General features: G+C 31.9%; 1 protein-coding gene across 1 annotated transcript in view; it reads right to left on the bottom strand.

The window, feature by feature from the left end:
• Positions 1 to 4,134: 4,134 nt before the first annotated feature.
• The window catches only part of LOC126741441 (nose resistant to fluoxetine protein 6-like), a 28,589-nt gene continuing 7,801 nt past the window's right edge, over positions 4,135 to 24,922 (bottom strand). The window contains exons 2-13 of the mRNA XM_050447846.1: positions 22,655 to 22,887; positions 21,005 to 21,201; positions 20,817 to 20,953; positions 19,310 to 19,486; positions 19,113 to 19,254; positions 17,741 to 17,863; positions 13,241 to 13,486; positions 13,083 to 13,178; positions 10,471 to 10,603; positions 10,240 to 10,414; positions 10,037 to 10,179; positions 4,135 to 5,715 (exon numbers count right to left, since the gene is read on the bottom strand). Coding sequence (XP_050303803.1) covers positions 5,509 to 5,715; positions 10,037 to 10,179; positions 10,240 to 10,414; positions 10,471 to 10,603; positions 13,083 to 13,178; positions 13,241 to 13,486; positions 17,741 to 17,863; positions 19,113 to 19,254; positions 19,310 to 19,486; positions 20,817 to 20,953; positions 21,005 to 21,201; positions 22,655 to 22,887 — 2,009 coding nt within the window. The 3' untranslated portion in view covers positions 4,135 to 5,508. The remainder of the gene's footprint in view (positions 5,716 to 10,036; positions 10,180 to 10,239; positions 10,415 to 10,470; positions 10,604 to 13,082; positions 13,179 to 13,240; positions 13,487 to 17,740; positions 17,864 to 19,112; positions 19,255 to 19,309; positions 19,487 to 20,816; positions 20,954 to 21,004; positions 21,202 to 22,654; positions 22,888 to 24,922) is intronic.

Genomic DNA, 24,922 nt, shown 5'->3' with positions numbered 1-24,922 from the left:
TCTTCTTGCCAATAAGCATGTATCCACTAGAAATAATTGTTTTGCTTCTAACACAAATTATTTAAGCCCAGATGCGAAAGTTCCGATCCGATATGAATTCTACGTCACGTCCACACTATAATTAGGTACATAAGCATCCTATAATTTAGCACGTCCCTGACTAGAGAATGTTCTTGGCGAATTTGTGGAGGAGCTATGTGTCTCAGTGTAGGTAGCCAATAAGTGGGCGCGGTCTTAATTATGTTTCCTATAGTACACGAATACTATCAAGCTATGCTTGTGCTTCAACACGTTTGATGTGTGCGCTGTGTGCAACTGTCTTCATACGGTGTTCTTTGAAGCTTAACGTTCTGTCAAGTATGGCAATCAAATATTTTAGGTGCATATTGTGACTGAGAACTCTGTCTTCCGTCTTTTCAGCATTGGGCTGCGATCTCCAGTCGCGAAAATACCTCTCAAGGATAGCCAAGTCATTTATTAGGATTTGGTCAGCTATCTTAAACTCCCTAAGGCTTGAAGCGAGCACCTAGTTATTCGCGTAGCCAAACTTTTTCGATGTAGTTCTGAGCATGCTTGCTATTTAAAGCCTAAAAACTTAACTTAACTAAAGAGCAAGGCAGCAAGCGCCATTCCTTGTCATTTGACCACTGCCTTGTCATTTAAACTTATTGTTCGATAATATGGCATTGATAATATCAGCCATCTTTCTGCATGGGTGAGCTTGCATTAATTTATTTATAACTCCTTGTCACCCAACGTGTATGCTGCTGACAGGTCTATGAAAGTAGCAGATATTTCTAGTTGCTTTTGAAAGCCAATTTCCACACAGATAGTTAGTGCGAGGACTTGATATGTGCAGCTGCGGTTCGGATGCAATCCTGCTTGTTCCACAGGCATATTTAAAAAGCTTGTAGGCTATGCTTAGGAGAGCAATTGGACGATAGTTGTGTCACGACAACTGTTTCAATTTCAATCGCCTACCAGCATCATCAATGCTATGGAGTAGTTCATCTGCAATTTTTTTGTTTCAATCTTTACAAAATTCTTCATACAGTCTCTTGCTGTTCTCAGTCCATCCAGGTATATACTCCTTTCGGTACTTTATATCGTAGTTTGCGTCCTTTGATGGAATCATTCCAAGCATTTGTCGCGATTATGGAGAATATATATTTTATGACTAGATGACTTTAATCACAATAGAGCAGTTTGAGATATGACCAAAGTCGAGCATGACCTTTCTTGATGCTGGCAAAGGTTGGCCTCTGTTTTCAGTGGTAACAAAATAATGGTCAGGGTTATATTCCCTTCTCCAGGCTGTAGATCAGAAAGTGCCTTTCTCTTGGACGTCGAACAGAAGATGGATACTCTGACCATCAAAATCTATAGCTGGATGCTTGTAAAGGGCAGGCCAAGTGGTTTATAAATGTTACTTATTGTGATTTCGCCAAGTTATACAGTTACCTTATGGACATTATTTTATGTGGAAGTACAAAATCCACACTATATACTCTGTTATACAAAGTGTCCAATAGCTTAAATCTAAAATCGTTCCTTTTGAGCTTAGTTTAGATTAATTTTCAGTGTGCGTTTCATGAATTGCGACCAGGTCAACTTCTCTTTTAAAAATCTGTGCAGAAATTGGCATTGTGATATGCTTAGGCCTTCTATATTGAGGTGGGAAACTCGTATACTATAGGTCCAAGACCCTTTGTCCTTAGGTCCCTTCTCCTGCCAGGACATGTAAAGTTGATCTGAAGATTGTCTGGTCTTTTGTGTTAGCTCATTTAGTGTTACCGAAGGTGCGAGAGTTGGTTCAGTTAGTTAGGTTATGTAGTTTTAAATTTAAATAAAAACGGCACACAACATCTATGTGGTTTGTCTAAGCGACTGCAGCTTTTCCCAAACGAGAATATTTGTCGTCCATGCAGTTTATCTGAGACCTCACCAATTCGCGTTATTTCAATTCGCATCTGGGTTAGAGAAATTTCTATCTCTATTATAAGGCATTTCTGAGTGTATATACTCTACGCGTCGACATAAGCATTTTTAAAACGTGTAATCTTTTTAAAACTTGGACAGGTATGTCAAATTAGATTAAAGCTTAATTACGTTAAAATATAAAATAAAACCACATATCTTAATTTCTGTATTTATTTCGAAACTGGGTATAAATTAAGTAACACTAAAAGTACATGCAACTCCATATATCACAGGCATTAATTATTAACGTTTTCCTGAACATGCTAACACGGTTAGCGAAACACATGTAGAGAGTTGTATTTTGGTGAAATGGAAAATCATATATTATTTAATTCTATATTCGTGGCTACATTTATAAATAATTAAACTTATTTATTATAAATATACCCCAATTTAATGAATTAATGAATAATACAAATCAATAGAGTATATAATTTGACTCTTGTTCAATCTTGAATCAATCGAAAGATATTTTGATAAGTCCAGAGTTCCAAGTTCTAAAAATTTAAGTCCAAACTGTATAAAATGCAAGGTCGGTTAAATTATGGCAAAGTTACGTACAAATTCAAACAACTTCAGAAAAATATGAAAAGAAACGAAATTTCTGTTTAGTTTTTTTCTAATACCATTTAAAGGCGAGGAGTAAAATAAGTATATTGTTTAGAGCCACCGTTTTCTGGCGCACATTATAGTGATTTAAAATAGATGATACTATGTTTCATATTTAAACGTCCATCATCAACTTTTTTTTATATGAGCATTATGTTGAGTTATACCAGGTGTAAATATTACCTCTAACAATCGTTTTTCATAAACTTCGTAATTATGTATTGTACTTTCATATGAAGGTAATAATTAGTTTATACAAATTATACAAACCCACCTCTCTCGTTTTCAATAAATTAATTACATGAATTTTAAAAATATTTAGATGTTTGTAGAGCCTTTGATTAAATAAATTCATTGTTAATTTATTGAAAATGCCTAAAAGCCAAACGGCTTAATTTAGGAAAAAACATAAAAAGATCTTCTGTTGAGTAAAGTTATTAACTTTGATTATTAGGAAACTTAAATCAATAAAATTTCTACATGCATTTTTAAAAAATATATTTTTTTTGTGAGCACATCAAGCTTTTTATAAAATATACTCGACCATGCTGCTTCATTTATAATATCTTTATTATCTACTATTTTATAAAGAACGGATTTTTATTTATTCAGTCCGTTGCTAATATACTTAAGAATGATTCAAAAATGAATATGACGCCTGGGTATATAGCATACGCAAAATGTATTGATAATCTTATTGCTAAATCTAAATCTGCCTTCTGATATGACAAGTTATATGTTAAAATAATAATTACTACATGAGCAAGATTTTATTAGATCTTTCCAATCTAGTGGCGCATTGTATTTATCATTTTTAAATAACTTTTGCTAGAGCTATAATTAGACGTGACGTATTTAGCAAATGTTTTCTGAAAAGGCATTTTTTAAAGGTTCTTATTACCAGCAAATTAACATAATAATCCATAAATAATCAGAGATTTAAAATAATTACTTTTTTTAAAAATAGTAATTAAAAAAAACTATTTAATTCCAGTCTATTTTTTTTTAATTTCTGTTTTTTCTTCTATATTTCTCCAGAAATACCAGGATTAAAGAAAAATTACACGGGATTCTATTTAGCATCAAATTAACTGAGCTATAATTTAACCGACCTTTTTACTTTTACGATTTTCGGAATTTCAATATTCACCCTTAAATTTGTATCTACCTTTTTTTTAGGCTTTTATTGAATACGAAAGTTATAAAGCGTACCTTAAATTGCCAGAAAAAAAAGTATATGTTCTAAAATATAATATCGGGTTATCGCAAAGTAGAGGAAAAAACAGACTGCAACGTCATTATTCATAATATAATTTGTTAACTGTCAATTGCAATTTTATTAGTGATTATGACTTATTTCGCTAAAATATTTTTTTACGCTCATAAAATATAAAATGGAAAAAGGCAAGATAATAATACCTGATTAAACTAATTAATTGGAATCCTGACCTGACCTCTATATTTTTATGGGGTTTCCTAAAGAGTGAAGTATAAAAATAAAGAAATTTGAGGAGTTAAGCCAATTGTTATCTCTTTAAAACCCAATTCTATATTTTTTTTTAATATTTTATTTATAAAAAGAATAAATATTTATATTAAGAAATCAAAATTTAAACACACATAGATTTATTATGCAACTTAAAACTAATCTTACAGAGCTAAGGCAAAGGATCCAAAAAACTCTACATTCTTTGAATGTATTAAAAATAATGTTGGTTACATTTAACACACGAATGTAACTTTTCAGCAGTTATTTAAACAATATGTGGTAAAGGAAAATATAGAAGTAATCACCGCGATTTATTTGATATTACATAACTTTGTTCAATTTCAATTTCAACCTATTTTTTCTTCCGAGTTGTCCATCATTGGTCCACCACTGATCATTATTTGCTTTGGTGCAGGCTGCTAGAACTATTCGGATCAAAGTATTCTTCTTACACTAGTGTGAGGGCTTCTTTTTCCTTTTAAATCTTTCTTTAGAGGCAGTCTGGAAAGGGGTGTAAGTAGGAGGAATGGAAAGGACAACCACGTATTGGCTGGGCGCAAAAAAAGAGGAAAGCAACCCTCTATATTTTGTAATGTGCCTTCTCCTAATCACAATTTTCATCTCTCATTATATTCTAAGGCGGGCTTAGTCAAAAGTCTTATAGCTACTCTATTGTCTGTAAGGAGTATTCAATTCCGCTCACACCTAGTATTTTGTTTGGCGATCCATTACAATTTACGAATTTTGGTTTATTATTTTTTACTTCCCTCGACAGCTGTTCCGACTGGCTCCCACTTGGTCAGATATATCGTTGCTGGTTTTGGGGGTGGTATATATTTACGTTTTATTAATCATAAAGATAACCAGATCGAATAACAAAAAACAAAATAGTAGCTGGGATTGGAATATATGTGAGGATGTATGTCTAATTTGAGACAAATCTGATGTAAGGTTTTTTAATCTTATACTTTTTTATGCTTTTATCCATGTTACAGGGTATGTCCTTACAAAACCCAATAAAGTGAAGTTAGATTTGGTTTACTTTATTTACATTAGCGGTTTATCTAATTTATTTTGCAGTTCCTTACATTTTTAATTTACAAACTGAAATTGCCATATTATTTGATCGTTGTAAGACTTGCTAGTAAGAAGTATTATTTTAGTTTTAATATGCGGGATCTTCTGTTCCTTCCGTGATTTTCCCTTATCCTGTATTATATTTTAGAAGATTTCTTTGCGAATTAGGATGCGCTCTACAACTTTAGTATTTGAAACTTTTTCCCCTTATAGTAGCTACACCAGCTGCTGTTTAAGCATATAAGAAATCATCTTTTATATAAAGTAAAAATATTTTATATATATACAAAAAATAGGATTTCAACAGCCAATGAAAGAAATAAATTATTTAAAAACTAAATAGCAATAAAGTGCTACGCAATAGTGTCCACTGTGGATGTGCTTCCGTTATGTGAAGAAACACCTTCTATTTTTTCTGATGTTTCCTCCAAACCAACATTGGACTTTATTGGCCTGTCGAACATTATTTTTGTTATAGAGATAAACGGTGATTCGCAGAGCATCGAAACGACGAAAGAGAGCAGCATGGTAATCATCAGGGTACCAGTAGCACTGACAGCCTAAAAATGAGATGGATTAATCACGAGAAGCATTATCATCGATATTAAAGTAAATGGGAATAGTGACAAGATTGGGTTATTATTAAATAAATATTAAATTTTGAAAATTTATTTAAATATTGAAAAGGAGGCGAATATAGAATTCTCTACTTATTAAGCACAATTATATAAGCGTTCGTTATTTAATTGAATCTTAAGTGAACATGAATTTATTGTTTCTTTCGATGTTCTTAAGTATTCCTATACCAGAAAATTGGAAATATCTGGTTGAACTTTTGAAAAGTAATGGTTTCGATAATATCTAAGAAATTATTAAATTAACACAACTTTGCATGTCACAAGATATATATACAAGATATATCAATACAGCAATTCGTATTATGAACCACTTTGAGGATATAACTATGGGTAATTATCTCTCTCCCTTTCTGTTTTTTATATAAAATAGTTAGCATGCATTTCTTCGTACATTGCTTAGTCTCATTTCCTCTATATAGTATCGGATTTAATAATGAAAAAGAAACAATTAAAACAATTGCTAAGGCTTGATTATGACGATAGGATTATTAATAAGCTACTAATTAAAAGACATAAGTTTAAAGTAAATTTAAAGGTAAGTCACATAAATCTCCAGCATAATCGAGATGCCACCGCTGAATTGCCCAGCATTATGACTGGTAAGACTGATGGTGAAATCGTATTGATACAAAAACCATACTTTCTTACGGAACAAATAGGAGAATTAGGGGCCACCAGCTTCCAAATCATAGCCGGTGTGGAAGGCTCAGAACTGGTGTTTAAATTTCCCCATACCAGATTATGAATATTCTAGAGAAACCATAGAAGAATTTGCTTTGAGTTTTTACGTGGACAACTGTATTATTAGCGTGCCTAACCAAAATGTTTTAAACACTTTTATTAGAGAATTGGTGCAGGCCATGGCAGATGCGCAGTTCGACCTAAGAGAAAAGTTCAAGTAACCAAGCGAGCAGCGTGTCAGTACTTGGGCTAAAGTGGTATTCAGCCAATGGCACCTTGACTAAAAATCCGGATTTGCTATAAACAATCGAATCAGACATGGTAGGAACGAAAAGAAAATTGTTAAATATGATACAGAAGGTATTTGATCCAACAATCTGCTACGTTGCAGTCGAAGTTATGGTTACAAGAACTCTGGATGAAAAATATTTTGTGGGACACGGAGGTAGATCAAGAGATTTCAATGCCTTTTAAGCAGTGAGTTCAGGATTTGCCATATTTGAAAAAAATTGAGATTCTCCGTTGGACAAAAATTAGAGGGTTAGATGAAATAAAAATAACCTTGCATATTTTTTTAGATGCTTCCCAACTATGGAGCAGTAGTTTTCTGTAGAGTAGAGCAGGAGGGACAAGTGTGGGTCTATTTATTGCCAACTAAGTCAAAAGTAATGTCTCTGGAAAATAAGGAAAAAAGGAGATTGACTATTCCATACCTTGAACTTTTGGCGGCTATAATCGGAGCTGGAATATATACGTAAACTACAGAACACTTATCAGGAAAGTATTTTTGGAGTGACTCGTCGACTGTGATATCCTGGATTAAACGTAATGAAGATTGGGGAACATACGTACATAATAGAGTTATAGAAGTAAGGAAGTTAACTCATTGGAGTCATATTCCTGAAAGGTACAATCCTGCTGATTTGCCCTCTCATAGATATACATCTAAACAACTATTAATATCGAGATGATGGAAGGGACCTCAGTGGCTATAGGAAGATAGTGAAAAATGGCCCAGTACTTTGGAATTGCAATTAAATAAATATGAGGTAAATGCTGAGAAAAGGAAACAAAGCGTTAAGACTTTATTGAGTATTAAACAATGATAAGCTGGTTTTTTTCACTCAGAAAAATTCAACTGTTGTGAGAAAACTGTTAGTCAGATTTGTACATAATTTAACTTATAAGAAATTGTTACTTATTCAGACGCCCAGAACGTGTTTCTTAGCATTGGGGAGCTCCAACTGACACTTTTGCCACAAGTAAGCTCAGGATAATCGGGAAAAAAATACAAGTTAATAATATGTAGTTTATATCAACTGTATGACATTCGCGGGATATGACGCAAATGCGCATAACACTATATGGGGAAGTATAGATATTATTAAATTAAAAAAAAATTATAATGATTATTAGAATATGTAGTATTGAAAAACTTTGAGGTAGCCAATGTAAATGCAGAACCGACTTTTGTTAATCGAATTAGACAAGACGTTATCGACTTAGTTAGACGTTAAAACTAGTAATACAGTCATTTGCGAATAGGTATAAAAACTGGAGTATATCACAGGACATAGGTGTGTCCGACCATAGGATGATCCGATTCGAAATTTCTTCGGATAAAGAGGCAATCTGTCAGACAGTGAGTTCCCAAGAGAAACCCGAGGATCACCGACTGGACTAAATTTAAAGAGCGCCTAGTTGAGTTTATGGTTACTCTAAGTGGAGCCATCTCAACCAAAGAGGAATTAGATTTAGAGGTAGTGCGGCTAAATAGTATAATTATTAATTCTTACGAGGCAGCAAGTACTCTCATAGTTAGTTAGCAGCAATAGATTGCCCTAATAAAATAACACTCTGGACAGTCTTAAAAAAGATGTAAGAAGGTCGCGCCGCCACGCTCTCAAGGACGAAACCCCCAGAGAAGTTCGAAAATTAAATTTGACGCTGTAAAATTCTGTGAATAGATGGAGTCTCTTTCAGGCATAGCTCGTCTTCTTAAGCTACTGGGCTCTCACAGGAAACCTGAAATAGGATGCTTGAATAAAGGTGAACTATGGACCTCAAACAAACAAGAGACCATCAAGCTTTTTCCTAAAACGTACTCTCCTGGAGAGACAAAATATAGCCTCTGGTGACGATGAACCAGAGCAGGAACCGGACAAAAAACCTCGCCAAAAAAATAGGAATAAATAAAACTATAGCTTAAGCAATAGATGAGTTTAGTCGATATATGGCTGAGGGAATCATTTCCATGATGTTGCGAACCAAATCAAGGAGCTAAACGGTTTTCAGGCCTGGTTTGGGTTATGGATAGAACGTACCAAGTTTGATAGAGTCGGAGTGTACAGGATGGAGACGAACACAGGGAAATCCTTTTTGCTAGAGAAACATACCATAGTTTTCAGTTAGAAGCATTGCAAGGTGACTTAAAAATGTTGTGATCTTAAAGATCTGGATCGCCACAACGTGCAAGCCTTTTTCAAGAAGACGGGTCGATTCAGTGAAGACCGTGCGTTGAGAGTGGAGGCGTAAATGTGGGTGATTACCTTTTAGGCTTACTTACCGAGCTCTAGCTCTCCCACCCTTACTACTATAGAGAGCAAAGAGAAGATTAATTAACGTCATATTTAAAAACATGTAAAATTGATAATTAGAAACGTATGAAAGTTTAGCAAAATTCCAAAATTAAAAACCTTATATAATTTCATATGTTACTTTAGTGACTTAGCTTAGTTGTTTTGAGTTATAAGGGTTAATTTAGATATGGGTCAAGTAAAATCCAAGCCGTTTAAATATTTTTCTCTATGCAAAAGCAAAATGCAATAAAGACTTAAAGAGCTTGGGTGTTACTTCACGCCACATTCAACTTTACCCTTAAAACTCATTTTAATATAAAGTTAATAAAAGATAAAGGCTCAATCCCTTATAGTCAATAAAAGTATAGTTTAGTTTAGTTACTGTTCAGCCATACTTTCTTGATCTTTTTGCTATAATATTTTCATCTTTAGTATATAAGGCTACTTGTAAGTATCCTGAAGATGCTAATATTGTTAGCGCAACACGTCTTGACAATACAATAAAGAGTTTTAGCTAGTAGTAAAACCGTCTTGTGATCTTATTAGGTATTTATATCAATAAAGCTTCACGAAGTGAAATAACTTTCCGCTAATTCGAGAAAATTTCGTGAATTAACAATGGTCTAATTTGTTTAAAAATTTCTTTGAAGTGTTTTCAATACACCATATTTTTTCAAATTTCTAAATTGATAATTAATGTCAAAAAATTACTATGACGTACTCGAGCTTAAAAAAAAGGTAAATTAAAATTATGAATAATAAAAATAAAATTCCGTTAGTTGAGATTCCCAAAGGAAATTTTTCGCTTTTTAAGGATCTATTTATGAAATTTCTTAAATAGTAATCGTTAAGGAGAATCAGCGAAACACGATTTTTTTTCATCATTGACTTATTTGTTGATTAAAAGAACAACAAAAATATGACTAAATTAGAAGAAAAATCTAGATTAATCGTACATGCTTATTCCTCATTTATCTACTTACCATATATGGTATGGATGCCAATGTAGCTGCCTCCGCTCCAAGACCAATCATTGTTACTACCAATGGATTAAGCAGGTAAGCGCAGTAAGTTAATCTTCCCAAAGGAACCCAGGCTTTAAATGAAAATAATTTTTCCAATAATCCTAAAATATATTTATATATTAATTAGTTTATAGTCAACATATTTATTTAATTAAACTTACTAGCGTTTCCTGTGGAAAGAGCCACAACAAACCAAGCAATACCCACACCCCATAAAGGTCTCGAAACTCCCATATAAAAAGCTGAAAACTCAACTGAGAGCTGTCTAGTATATAACGTGAATAATATCCATAGGTTAAGAAGAGGAAATAGCACCCAAAGCGCCAGTCTTATTTTCTAAAAATAAATATTTTATGGATTTTTTAATTTCCTTTCATAGTTCTTATACTAACCTCTTTTAAAACTAATTTATTCTTAAGCCTAATTACTAAAATATATGCTGTTATTAATCCAACCATGTAGGGACCAATTCGGTTCCAGGGCAAGTCGTAAATGGCATCTAGCTGTTCTAGCTGATCATCTAAACTAGATGTTAAAGATTAAGATAATAGGTTATTTAATGTTTTAGAGCAATATGTCTTTTAAAATTTCTAACAATCTGGTTCTTTGTTAAAAATATTGGAATTAAGTAATGATACTTTAACTGTAAGCAGTTTCGTTTAATGGCACCACTATACAATTGTTTTTAAGTCTTCAAGCGCAACTACTTTTAGGTATCTAAAGTGACAATATATTACTTCATCTCAATCAAGGATCAGCTAGAACTGAACCAATACAGAGATTTCACTGAATATACTGGCCAACCTGTTGTCCAGTGTATGAAGAGAATCGATTTTTTTTCTAAGCGGCTGTTATTAACTTTGGCGCCTTTAGGAGAAAAAGCAGAAGAAGCCTTAAGAGCACGTGCTAATGTGAGCAAGCTGACATTAGTCACATGGTCCTAAAAATATGGTACTAAAAATAGATATCTCTGGTGTGTATAATTTAAGGTGATCAGTAAACCACAAAATAAATTAAAAACTGATGGACTCTCTAGAACAGCATCTGCTTCTTTTAAAAATGATTTCGAGCAAACAGCTACTCTGAAAATTCTGTTTCACCTACATCAATGTATCAAATGGAAGCTACCACAGTGACTTAAACTTTGCTATGCATCCATCGGAAGAAATGCAAAATCTATGCAGGTAAATAAGTAAATCGTCATTTTCTTGAATATATTTTTTAAATACACTGAGCGTGCTATTAAATTTTGTGAGACTAACTAGTAATTTTGTGTTTGATTTCTATGAAAAATATTTGTCTATTCTCTTCGAGATGATAGATAAAATATCCTTATTACTCAATGAAATGTTTAATAAAATTGAAGGAGGATCACATATTTTTATAAAAACTCTATTATAATACCAACTTTATTGAGCAGGGATCATTAGTGTTATCGAATTCTACGAATTTTATCAAAAAGCGTCTTTATGGGCTGGACCATAATAAAACCTAACTTTTGAAATCCTTCGCGAGCCTTTGCATAAATTTCTGGTAATACTTCAACATTCCAGTACATTTCTACCTCTAAGGTCCACCAACTAACTAACGATGGTGTATTCTGAAAATTGAGCATCTTAAAAAATCAATTTCAGAGTTCAGTATCTCAAAATTGGATCTGTTGATTTGTTTGTAAAAGGGATATTTTTTAACAGACAAGAATCCTTATTTGGAATCACACACTCCAAATCTTACCAAGCCAAATCAGTCTAGATATTGAAGAAGCATTTGGCAACACTCCGTTTACAGTAGTTTTTCGAGAAGTCAAAAGCCGCATCTCAAAACCGTGTTTGGTTAGATAGATTGATGCCATGTTCTCAAAAGATTATGTATCTGACGAGTTTAAAAGTGATGTTGTTAAAACGATGGCGTCTAAGGGCTGCATACATAGAGCAGTATTATCTTCAACTCTGTGGTATCCATTAATCGAGCGTTTTACCAGTGATTTAAACAGAGCAGGCTTACCTTGATCACTTGGTAGTCTTTTGCCTGCGAAAAGATGCATATTGCAGATCTTTGCGTATTGTGGACCAGTAGAGCCTTTCAGAGGAGCTAAAGATACAAGCAAAGCTTTTCACAAGGACACCACCATAATTCTATATGGAATGCATGCAGCTGAAATAGTCTAGAACGCTAAGGTTTGTATCTCCTGCTCTTAAGATTGTATGTGTTATGGCTTATCGTTTGGTAGCTCAGCAATGAAAGCAAAAAGTTCAATGCCTTGCATGCCTAAACTTCACAGGATCTATGCGAACCTCGAGATCATTCGCATATATCATTACCGTACTCATGATATCTGATTCAAAAAGTTCAAGAACGATTCTTAATCCCGGTCCAGACTGTGTAACAAAACATATTATATGACAAAGTTATACAACAAATTTGTTATAAGAGAGCCATAATTTAAAATATTTTTATTTAGTGATTTTATCATTGACGTCACGACTAGATAAAATGTTGGTTGCTTCTAATAATAACACCCAATACATGACTCCTAGGTGAGCTAAATAATGATCTGATGCAATGGATTCAGCTGCTTTAATTTACCAATTTGCAAGAAAAATAACTTATTATTAATTGACAGTTTATAGTTTTGTGTAATTATCTATTTTTTCCGTAGATAGATGTAAAGACAACAATTTATTTAATGAGTTTAGTAAATCGATTAATTAATCAAAAGTTATCGAGATAACATGTTTTCCTTAATGTTCTACGTTCTAATTTAATTCTTATGCAGGTTTATCATTTCAATATTAATTGATAGCAATAAAAAACGTAAAAGTATTTTTAGACTACTGTAAACTCTATTACATCGATTAATCCTTTTTTATATAAATTATTATAAATATTTGTTTAAAAGATAATAAGATAATTTTATATTTTAATTTAAAAATCTAATTTTTGCAGGATTTAAGATTCATTATTCAACATAGTCTAAATGCTAAACATTTGTAACTCAACTTACGTGGGAATATAACCAACACTGTAGGATTTATAGGCGGTCGTTCCTACATGAACAAATATCATAAGGAATACCAGGACTGCTGTTAATTTAAAATACCTGAAAATAGTGTAATGATTATAGTAAATAATTTATTTGAATATTAAGGTATCTATACTTACACTGTAGATAACAATAAAAAGAAGGTGGAAATAATGAAAAGTTGCATATCAGCAGAAAGGTACCAAGACCAGCTTATGCACATTTCAGATCTAGGGTATAAATTATTAATGTAAAGAAGATTCCTCCACCAGTATTGATCGCATATTACTTCAGATCGTTCACTAAAATACAATGCTGAAGACTTGCTGTAATAGGTGTAGAGAACATTGCAAATTAGCAGCACTATTGCATATGTCGGTGTTAATCTAAAATAAGATTATAGCATAAATTTAATGTTTAATGATTTATATATTAAGAGTTTAAAAAACACTAATTATTTATATAATCTACAGAAAAAGGAAGTTCGTTTAGGATTCCTGCTTTTATATTTAAAATCCTATTGATTGTTTTCAATTGAATACCCTGTATAATTCTACGGTAAGCTCTAAATACTTTTTTTACGCCAATCAATGGTTATAGAAACAGTAGACTTTCTTATATTCCACCCAGGATTCAAAATATATACTGATAAATCTTGGTACGTTTGAAGCATCCTGACAGGCCCGAATACAACAATTATAGTTTTAGAGAGGGATAACGGAACATAGCGAAGATGATTTGTAATAGGCGAATTTGTGATGAATTTAAATAGACTTTGATTTGAAGGGTATTTTCAGCAAATGAGAATTATTTAAAAATTTTTTTACTCTTTAAAAAATGGATGCATAAGGTCTTACAAATTAAAGTATTATACAAGATTCGTGGACCTTAGTATACTGACGCCGCACATTGATTAAAGCTGGAATGCTATCGATCATTATGTGAAGCAAAATATATCTAATCAGAAGCTTTAAAAAGTTGATAATACCAATGTTACAACTGGATATCAATTTGACAAAGAAAACGCTGCTTATTTAAATTATATTTTTTAAACCAAACTTTGCACGCCTATGTTTCATAGTAAAGGAGATGCCGCTTTTAACCTTAGTTTGTGTTCAAGTTACCACTTATTATGTTTCATGTTCAATCGGTTGTTTGTTTATTGTAGAGCATTTTTAAAGTCGATAAAATTTTTGATGATAGATCACCAAGATTATTTGGTATTTATACGTAAACTAAAATAGATTTTGCCTAATTCCCTAAGAAAAAATTTAATAGTCTTTCGTCCGGTAACGTTGCTGTGCACTTGGCTTTCAAAGTAGCATTTCGACCAATTTATTTTTTAGGAAAAGTTGCCTCAAGAAATTATGGAAACAGTGATTGAACGTGAGGTATTAAAAAAAACTACTTTGGTTGAGGTTTTGTTGGAACCGTTTGCCGTTATTATAGGTTTTTTAGGATTTTGTCAGTTATGAAGTAAATCAATTAAATTGGGGATCTTGTTCAACTGAAGAAAGTTTAAGAAGCGTTCCTACTTTGAGGTTTTTTTTAAGATTAAAGAATCCAGTTTTCGATAACATCTGCCACATATTTATTCTTCGCGAGCGCTATGATTTTATTCTGATGATTTGTAATTTTCCAGGATATGCAGTTTTGCTAATTAATTTATTTTTCACAGTGATGATTTCATTAGGTAAAATAATCTTTCAAGTGACATTTACATTAAATCTGCTCACTAAATTTGTTTTTGTTATTAACCTTGCTGATAAATTCTGCTGCATGTTGATGAGAGAATAAGGCAATACACAATATGTGCCGCATTGTCTCGTCTTTATGGTTGCGACCAGGCCCGGATTTAGAAAAAATGCCGCCCTGAGCACTGTGAAAAATGCCGCCCTGGGCACTGTAAAAAATGCCGCCCTTTTTTTGAGACGATTTTAGCTTACGAAGTTAGGGTAGGTAAAATCGTATGCTGAGGTTTGTTATTTGTTGCTGGTCAACTGATCTATTTTGTACATTTACGTTTATATCACAGATGTACATATTATTGTATTTTCTGCAAAACAGGAATAGCAAAATAAACAGTAAAAAGTGACAAGATTATATTTGCGGCCTGTGAACTGTACGTACTAAGTTTCTACAGATAAAAATACTTGTTTGTAAATAAACTTATATTTTATCGTTCGATCTGTCTCTTGCTTCATACGATCTGTAATAAGCTGATATATAAAATAATAGAAGAAAAATACTTTTTATTAAGAATTGAAAGAAGTAAAATATTCTGTCATTTAATACAATTGCAAAATGAAGACGGATTTTTAATTACAGACTTGTTTGATCATGTAGATAATGAAAATATTATTAACTGTTTCGAAAAACGATCTGACAGCTATAGAAATCTAAAGATGTATATGAGCGTGTCGTTTTCATGGAAAGACGCGTCTGACTTTTTGTGTTGCGAACTGTTCGATGATGTCTTCGCAATTACTTCATTAAAGCAAATTTTACTGTTACTATTTGACATGTAAACATTCCCCATGGTAATTTATAAGTATAACCGTTGAAAATATTTTCTTTTTTTTCTTGCGATTTGACGCCCCTCAAAATTCTGCCGCCCTGGGCACTTGCCCCGACTGCCCCTAGTGTAAATCCAGGACCGGTTGCTACATAATGAACCCTGTTTAGTTTAATTTTGAGTATCATCCCACTGCTTTTGTGAGTGAGTGATTTTATTAGTTCTGGGATGTTCGCCTTGGTCAGATCCATCAAAGACTTCGACCCTACTGGTTGCAGAACCGCTGCCCTCTTGGCAGGGGAGTCGGGGATCCAATTTCCCTTGCTATATTTTTGCCCCTTTATCCAGCTTACTTCCACCAGTTTTTTAGAAGAAGCTTCCACAACGGTGCGAAGACATTGTTGCACTAGTTCTGACGTAAGGCGTGGTCTTGACAGCGCAAGAGTTCTATAGTCTGCAGTCTGTGTCACTTTACTACTGATTTGTTGTTTTTGACACTTGTAATTGGATGCATTTTGAGTATACACCGCAGCCCGAACCTGTTTTAGTTTTGGAACCGTCCGAATAGATATTAGTAATACCCGCTATCCGATTGGTACCAATGCCCTTTATGTTCATTATTGTAGGGTTTGTTCAATGCAAAAATTAGAGAGGTAGAGTAAACTCGAGCCTCCAGTAGAGGAAGCGAGTTTGTTACTTCTTGTCAAAAGTAAGTTCTTTGCAGTCGGCGACTTCTTTGATATTGTCACCATCTTGGTCTATAAGGAGCCGCGTCACCGCTGGGAAGTCAGTTGAAACTTCAGTGCAGTGCAGTTCGGAATATTGGCGCGATATTCAAATCGGACATAAATACAGTGTAAATAAATATTTCTAGTAGCCTTTATTTATCTTGTTTAGTAGCGTAAGTGTAGAAATAAATCAATTGGCTGATTTTGTGCATCAAGTGTTTGAATTCACACTTAACGAAGGGGTGAAAACGCTACACTATATATATCCGGAGGAGTCAGACACAGCATCCTTTTTAAAACTCTGGTTGATGTGGTTCTCATTGCTCTCGTTATGTTGAGGCAAGACATTGTTTAAAGAGTTTTTGAGATATTTGGTGGTTTTCCGATTGAATTTTGATAGCTGTAGGTTTAGTAATTGCAGAATGGTCAGGATGATTTGCATTAAATAGATTACATACTTTTTGTTGGATCACTGGCTTTCTTCAAGACTATTCATTATAAGCAACTACTTCAACAGGTTCGTTTCTTAGAAGCAAAACTTAATTACTAACCCTTTTAATTTGAGCGTCTTTTCAATTAAGACTTATCAATAAACTCTACCTATACATTAAAATAAATCGTAAGCCTTGTATTCTTAAAGTGTCTTCGGCTTGATATCAAAAAAATCCAATAGTGTGAATTCGTTTAAACGATCGATTTTAGACCTAAGGTATGTTATGTGAAAATAATTCAGAATTTATTATAGATTTATTAATTATTAGATTTATTATTTATTAATATGCTGGGTATTCAATAGACAAAACAATTTTTTTCTTAAAAAAATTAATATCGATTTAGCCGTTTTGTTGAAATTTTGCAGTACTATTTATGGTAGAAACTGCCTTAATAAGTTAAAATTATAAGTCCATTAGAGTCCCGGATGAAATTTTTTCCGAAATTTTACACCATTAAGCAATTAAAGATATAACTTTAGATCGTTTTCATTTTTCTTTAAGAAGAGAAAAACTAATTTCGTTGTATTGTCCATCAACAACAAAAAAAAAACAATTTTTTTAATTAATCAATCATTACTAATTCTTTAAAAAGTTTTTATGATAGTTTTGTGTCAGTTAGAGTGTCAATGTGGAAATATATTACAGGTACATTTAATTTTTTAGATTTAGTTGTTAAAATGTTGTCTAAGGAACAAGCAGTAGAGATTTTTAATTTTTCATCGAAATAGAAAAAAAAGTTGATTTTTTATATATTAAATATATAAACATAAAATATGAACATTTTAAAATAATATACAAATGAATTTTAACAAGTCAACTTTCGCCCTTTAAATTTGGACCGCTCAACCCTTTTAATAATTTTATTATAGTTTTATTTATAATACTTAAATATCATATTCTTACCTTAAAAACCTATGTACAGTAAAGTAGACAAATTTACTCAGTAACGTGAAACAGCTGTCTGGATGTTTAGCTTTTTCATGAGGGTTGACTTTTTTAAAAAACAAGTAAGCCAATAAGAAACCGCTAAAAATTAAAAAAAAAATTAAATATTGAGCCTAAAAAATCGGTTTGCATGAAGCTCCAAACTAATAAACAAAAATCGCATATTTTAATATTACAAATCCACTTATTATTGTAATTTAACTGTATTGTAGCAGTATCAAGATATTTGTATCTACAAAAGCAAAAAGGAAACATCTATCATGATTGGCAAGGATCTTTTGATCAGTAACGACTTTTTTCTGCGTTAAGATAAGATACTCGCACTAAAACTTTAATAAACATAATCAAGAGTTATTTGTATTGTCTAGTATTAAAATAGAAACAGTAGAGTCATAAACACTAAGACATGTTGAAAATAACCTTCTTCAGCCATTATTCATATTGCTACTCTTTTTGTCATAGAACTTAGTAATCTTTGAGAAATCCAGAAAATATTTATAATGATGTTAAATTTAAACGATGTTTCATGATATTAAAACTTTGACCTCATAGAGAAAAATGTTGCTCTGATGATTGAGGAGGTCATGACTGACATGGCTCTCCCCATCATGACCTCCAAGAGAAAAATGTGTTGGCTTACAATAGTTCATGGATTGCTTGAAATTAGAAGGTCTTGAAATAGATACAATAAAGGTCAAATCATATTATATAGTTGGTAGTCAATTAAACCATCCTATATATTTAGGAAAAATTGTTTTTATATTTTAGTTACCTATTGATCTATAAACTCCATTGCAAGAATGGACTACTTCAATTGTTCTCAAGTTTGAGTCAAGAACTAATTCTACATGGACACATGAATTTACTTCTTGAATGTCGTGAAAATAGATCTGAGAAGCGTCAGGTACAATACGCAAATCTTCTTTTAAATGGAGAAGTCTTGTTTCCATATAATAACCACTGAAAGCCAAAGTCATAGATTGAATGTATATCAGCCATTTTAGAATTCGCCAGAGTATTTATGGCTCAACTATTCACTTTGCTCGAACTTAGTAATCTGACAGTGTCAACTGACTTAAAGTCCAATGCTTATTATAGTTTTTTTTTGCTAAATATCCCCTTGATTCATCTCTAAATTTTATAGAAGTTTCATGGAATTTTCAAAAGAAATTTTGTAAGAATTTCCCTATTTCTCCTATTCAATTTTTGACCCAAAATTTGTTTAACAAGCTATTTTTTTATTTTGAATAAGAACTGTGTAGTTATTTTGGAAACAAAATGATTTCATGGAGACTAAACTATAATGGTTGATAATCTAAAAAAATCTTACCTTAAAAATAGATATGTATCCACACAGTAAGTGGAATTTGAGTAAATTTGCCCAAAAAAGTCTTCGGATAATCTGAACGGATGTGGTGGATTAATTAGAAAGTCAGCTTGGAAAAACGTGTTGTGGACAAAAATAACCCACCCTAAAAAGGCATTCCAATAAAATAAATTTAAATTCATCATACTCCTTAATCTTACCCATGGCCCAAAACCTTAGTCCGTGAATAACTGGCAGTGAATCTCCGGAAGGACTTTTCGTTTTCACCCATTTTTTTACGTTTGAGTAAATTGAAAAACTTTTCACAATTTGAAAACAAAGTGATTTGTTGTCCTTGAATGGTTTCTCTTTAGGTGGTAATATTCCAATTGACGAGACTGAAAAATACATTTAGAAGGTGTTACAAATCAGTAAAATAATTAATTAAGCATATATATCTTGTGTAAAAATATGACACTAGATTTATATTACTTTCTTTTTACAGTCTTTCTTTTTCTTGTGTATCATTAATACCCAAAAACTCCAGATCAGGGGAATGAGGCTGATGAATGGCTTCATCTTCTACCCGCTAAATGCACCGATTATAATTTAAACTGCCAAATGTGGTTTTATTTATTTATTCAGAGACCTTATTTAATAGTAGGTAATAAATTAATCTAGGATATACAGTACAATATGTACAATGAAATAAATATATTATTGCAATCCTATTACCGACAATATTACCGCAAGTGATATTTTTCCTCAATAAAGTTCACAAGGAATCTTTCAGAAACAATTAAATCAATTTGCTTAGGAATCTGAAGAGTAAGAAAAATGTATTAAGTAACAAGTCGTAATTTTAAAGATTGTTTTCAGGAGGATTTATTCCTACTTTAAGGGCAAGATATGCCAGGAATCCTTTTTGAACCTGCTCCAGCTTATGGCAATTATTTATAAATTTCAGACAAATGATAGGCCCTCAAATGAGGCATTTTAAGGGCCTGGAGAGAACCAAAAAATGCAATATCAATGTAGATATCAAGAAATTGTCAAGAACCTTAGAAATAGCCACATGGGCCAAAGTGGTATTTGCAATTTCATAGGCAAAACTGTTTGAGTTTTCATCTTAGCAAAAAATAATGTTATAACATTTTGTAAGATTTAGGTTAGGTCGACACCATTTCTCTTTCATGAACCCTCCAGTCTGAAAAGATCCTACTACAAACTAATACAAACTAATATAGTCAATAATAAAAGAAATAGGTCGCAAATACTTTAGACTATCTGGAAAGCACCGAAATTGGTAAATTGGAAGCACACATGGATTGCATTAAGGATGACTTTCAGGGCATACTTTTAATTACCTGCATCTCATAAAAACTTGTATAATTTGAGATACCACCATCACAAAATGCCACCCACTATCCAACAAATCATATACCCTGTCAAACGCCTTGAAAAAGTCAGTTTACATGGTGTGAACTTCCCCTCAACTGTTTGGGCAAATAGTATTATGCAAATAAGACATATTTGCATAGAATAAAATTTTACAAATAAAAGGTTATTAACTTGAAAACAAATATTAATTCTTCACAAGCTAATAAAATTTTATTGACACTTAATTTTTTTTTGTTAAATTACACTTTAAATACTTTTTTTCTATGAATCTAACCAAAGTCGTGTATTTTATGTACATTTATATGATATTTTCATATTTACACTTACTTCCATATACATTACTCTTTTTTCCATTTTCAATTGCGTCGTTGTGACCTTTGACTAAATTTTTTTCTCGGTTATGCTGTTTAACATCACAAACAGTACCAACTATAGTCAGAACCAATATTGTTACTAAGATCGATCTAAAAAGAATATTTTTTAATAACTTTAATTATTAAAAAAAATTAACTTACATAAGAATAATAGTCTTTGGAAGCATAAATAACCATGCTGCGTCATCCCGAAGCATTCTGATATTAATAACGTCCATGCTAAGGTTATACATATTTTGAATATCGAGCACGTTACTTTTAAAATACTCATTTGAAAGGTTGAAGATGTCCTGCTCTAAGCAAGACTTTGGGATACACAAACCTAATTGTGCAATATTCTAAAATATAAACAAATAACTGCAAGGAAATGAAATAATACACTTACATTTATGTAAATAATATCACCTGTTTACCAAGATGCAAAAATCACTTGCTTACCAACCAACTTATCCACAAAGATTGTAAAAGTAACAAGAAAAGTCTTTCAATAGCGTTAATTAACGTACAGGATCTCTAAAGATCTATCGATAATCACCAATAATAAAGAAATTGATCAGAAAAATAATCACACACTAAAAATGTAATGTAATAATAGAAGCCTTTACACTGACAATCAAAGACCGACGGAATACATTTAAAAAACACATTCACATAACTATTGCACACTGCTCTATTTTCCAGCATTCTGAAGTTTTATTGACAAGGGAAATTTCGTGTCGACATCCAGATTAAGTCTTTTACAAAAGCAAACTAGTTAAAAGTAAAATTTTAGTAAGAACTGGATGATGCAAGATCATCAAGACCATTACAAAATCATAATACTTGCAAGCAGTTGGCTTGATCAAAGAACCTTATCGAACAGAATAAAACAATATATAATTAATTAGTGAATTACTTCAAAGAATTAGGAGAATAATGAAATCTCCACTAAACAGAAAGAATAAAATAATAGCAATCATTAGTATTTCTAGTTATTACACTTCTGATGTTGCGCCACTAGTATCCAAGACTGCAAAAAAACACTTAATTTATTTAAGGAGTTTTGGTATTGAATTGAAAGGTAAGTAGTAATATATTAATAGTAGTAAAAGTGTTTAGTTATCAAATTCTTTTCAATATACTATATTAACTGGCGAAATGCATTTTCTGTTCACTCCTGAATTTCGTAAGAACTGATGAAAAATTTCATCTCATAAAATTATTATTAGCAGTACCAAAGAACAAAGAAATGCAGTGAACAGACAAAATTAAATCCTTCAGAATCTAGATGATGGTGTGAAAAGAACTAAAGATTTTTAAAAACGGACAGATGAAAGAAGTTTAAATAGGAACAATAAAAATGATATACTAATAATCTAGTATGCCAGGAACAGACATAGCGATTTGCTATATAAAAGCAAAGCAGTGATTAGACTGGCAATGACTATTAATTGTAGACTGTGGCTTCTCAATCCTGGTATATATTAATAGATATTGTTTAGACTACCATAATCAATCAGAAAGAAATTGATTAATCTAGGAGAAAAGCAGAAGACGAATAGTGTATTCAACAACATACGATTAAAGTATTTTTGAAAGTTATTTTAAATGACGCCAATCTAAGTATAGGCGTCACTTTGTCAGGACAAACACAAGATCACACACTAAAAAATCTCTACGGACCGTTGTCTGGGTTCAACAGAGACTGATATATGGACAATAAAAAATCTGAATAATTTAAAATTTGCATACATTTTAGTGAATAATATTTTCATCTAAATAAGAAATTAGTTATAGGCATTTTATACTTACATCCAAAGGTAATCTCATACGTAACTGCACTGTACTATTATGTTTTATCATAACCACAGCAAATGCTAGATCATAAGGGGGAAAGTCCCATGCTGTTTTTGTGTGGTTAATTTTATCATTTCGTATTTCAAAAGGCTTTGTATTACTCAGATCCTTGCATTGCATATGGAGACCTATCCATAAGTTGTTTCCATACAGAAACCCTTCTGATGGTGCGCCACTAGCATCCAAGACTGCAAGAAAACAATTAATTTATTTAAAGTTTTGATATTGAATTAAAAGGTAAGCATTAATATATTAATAGTAGTAAAAGTATTTAGTTATATTCTTTCCAACATATTGTGTTAACTGGCGAAATGCATTTTCTGTTTACTCCTAAATTTCGTAAGAACTGATGAAAAATTTGATCTCATAAAATTATTATAAGTTGATGTATAAATTTCATATTGTTTACTACAATCATTTAGTTTTCTTGGTTTCAAGAATTCTTGATAAAGCTTTGGATAATTTCCACCGATTTTCTTTAAAGGATCAGATGTCATATGTTAGAATAACATTCATCTAATATAAGAGGCAATTTTGAAGGATACTGCTTAGATGAACAACACATTTCTATATATTTTCAAAGATCAGTCTTAGGACCATTGCTGTTTCTTTTATATGTTAATAATTTACTTACACTATTAAAAAAAAACACAAGATAATAATGTTTGCAGACAAAACCAGTAATATAATACTGTAGAAAATCCTCAACGTCGGCCTGGTTATGATTGGCGGGATAAAAATCGTCTATGGTTTAATATTTCTAAGCGAAATATTCTTAGTACAAGTCATAAAGAAATTTTTAAGCTTGAGTCCTTGGAGGGAGATCATTCATAAACTATATGACGCTTCAAGGGGTGAAAAATGAAATTCGATTTCACAAAATTTTATTTCTGGTTCTATTTTAGTTTTTTTGTGATAGTTGCTACTCATTTAAAACAAAAGGAGAAAAATGGAATAAACTGTCATGTGACACTTTTTGATGAATTTGATGAAACAAGTCAATTTACCATATGACATCTATCTTACAACATATGTGGGAAAAATACAGGTCGTTTAAGTCTGTAAGGTAGATGTGTATGATAAAATAATATACATATGAAATATCATATTTTAATTTATGTTAAATGCTTTATTGCTTTATTAAAAATGTGAATCTACAGAGTGTTTGTTAACGCTTGGATGTTTCTTCCATTGAACTATTTCATCTAAATATTCTCGAAAAATAAAAACTCTGTATCTGAATGAAAAGTTTAATATACAGGGTGCCTCGGATTAAGTCGGCAGCATTGGTATCTTTGTTAATATTCAAGATACAGGGTCGAGTAAATTAGCCATTATTTTATTAAAATGATGAAAACAGAATAAAAAATCTACATCGGATTTTAGAGAAAACGAGATGCTTTATTAAATGGAATCCCCTGTATATTTTTACGTAAATCAATAGATAAAAATTAATTAACAATAATAATTAAGTTAACCCCAATAGCCGAGACTGCAAATAACAAAGTTATGGCAATATTAACTTGTCTAAATTTTATCAAATTTACGCAAGTTGACTTTAAAGAATAAAAATAATATTAAATAAACTTAGCTAATTTATAATAAATAAACAAAAATATTGCCATCTTGTTCAATACATTTCTAAGTATACTTAAGCATGCGTTTTGTAGCTTTTAAGGTTGATCTTCCACCTAATAATCCAATTATTTGCCTAGTATGTGTTTAAAATTCATCAACGGTTCTGTATTTTTTTATGCACTTAATTATTTATGTAACCCCAAAAATAAAGTCGAGAGGAGTTAGGTCCGGTGACTTAGGTGTCCAACGGACCATGTGTCCTCCATTTATCGTTAAACAGTCTCTAAGTAATATTCTTACTATAAGTAATACCATTTAGTTGTTGGGGAGGTACTCCATCCTGGTGAAAATAGATTTGTTGCCGTCGCTCCAAGTTAACTTCAATAATCTTCCACCGCTCCAGATATTATGAGGTTAACATATCGCCTTCCGTTCAAAGTCCCATTATATAACCCAAATCCGATTATTTGACTACGTATTAAGCTAAACCAAACGGTTATACTAAATTAATTTTGAGGGTTGCTGAGATAAGTAAGGCCAAGATTTTCTATAATGGAACTAATAGTGTTCATTTTTACGGTCAAATATACTTTGTTTGAAAAATTAGCTTCGTCCCTCAAAAGTATACAATAAATTTAAAATATT

This window comes from Anthonomus grandis, chromosome 10 (genome assembly GCF_022605725.1).
Source record: "Anthonomus grandis grandis chromosome 10, icAntGran1.3, whole genome shotgun sequence".
Lineage (NCBI taxonomy): Eukaryota > Metazoa > Arthropoda > Insecta > Coleoptera > Curculionidae > Anthonomus > Anthonomus grandis.
Note: the sequence above shows the minus strand (reverse complement) of the source record. Positions and strands in the feature narration are given on the sequence as shown.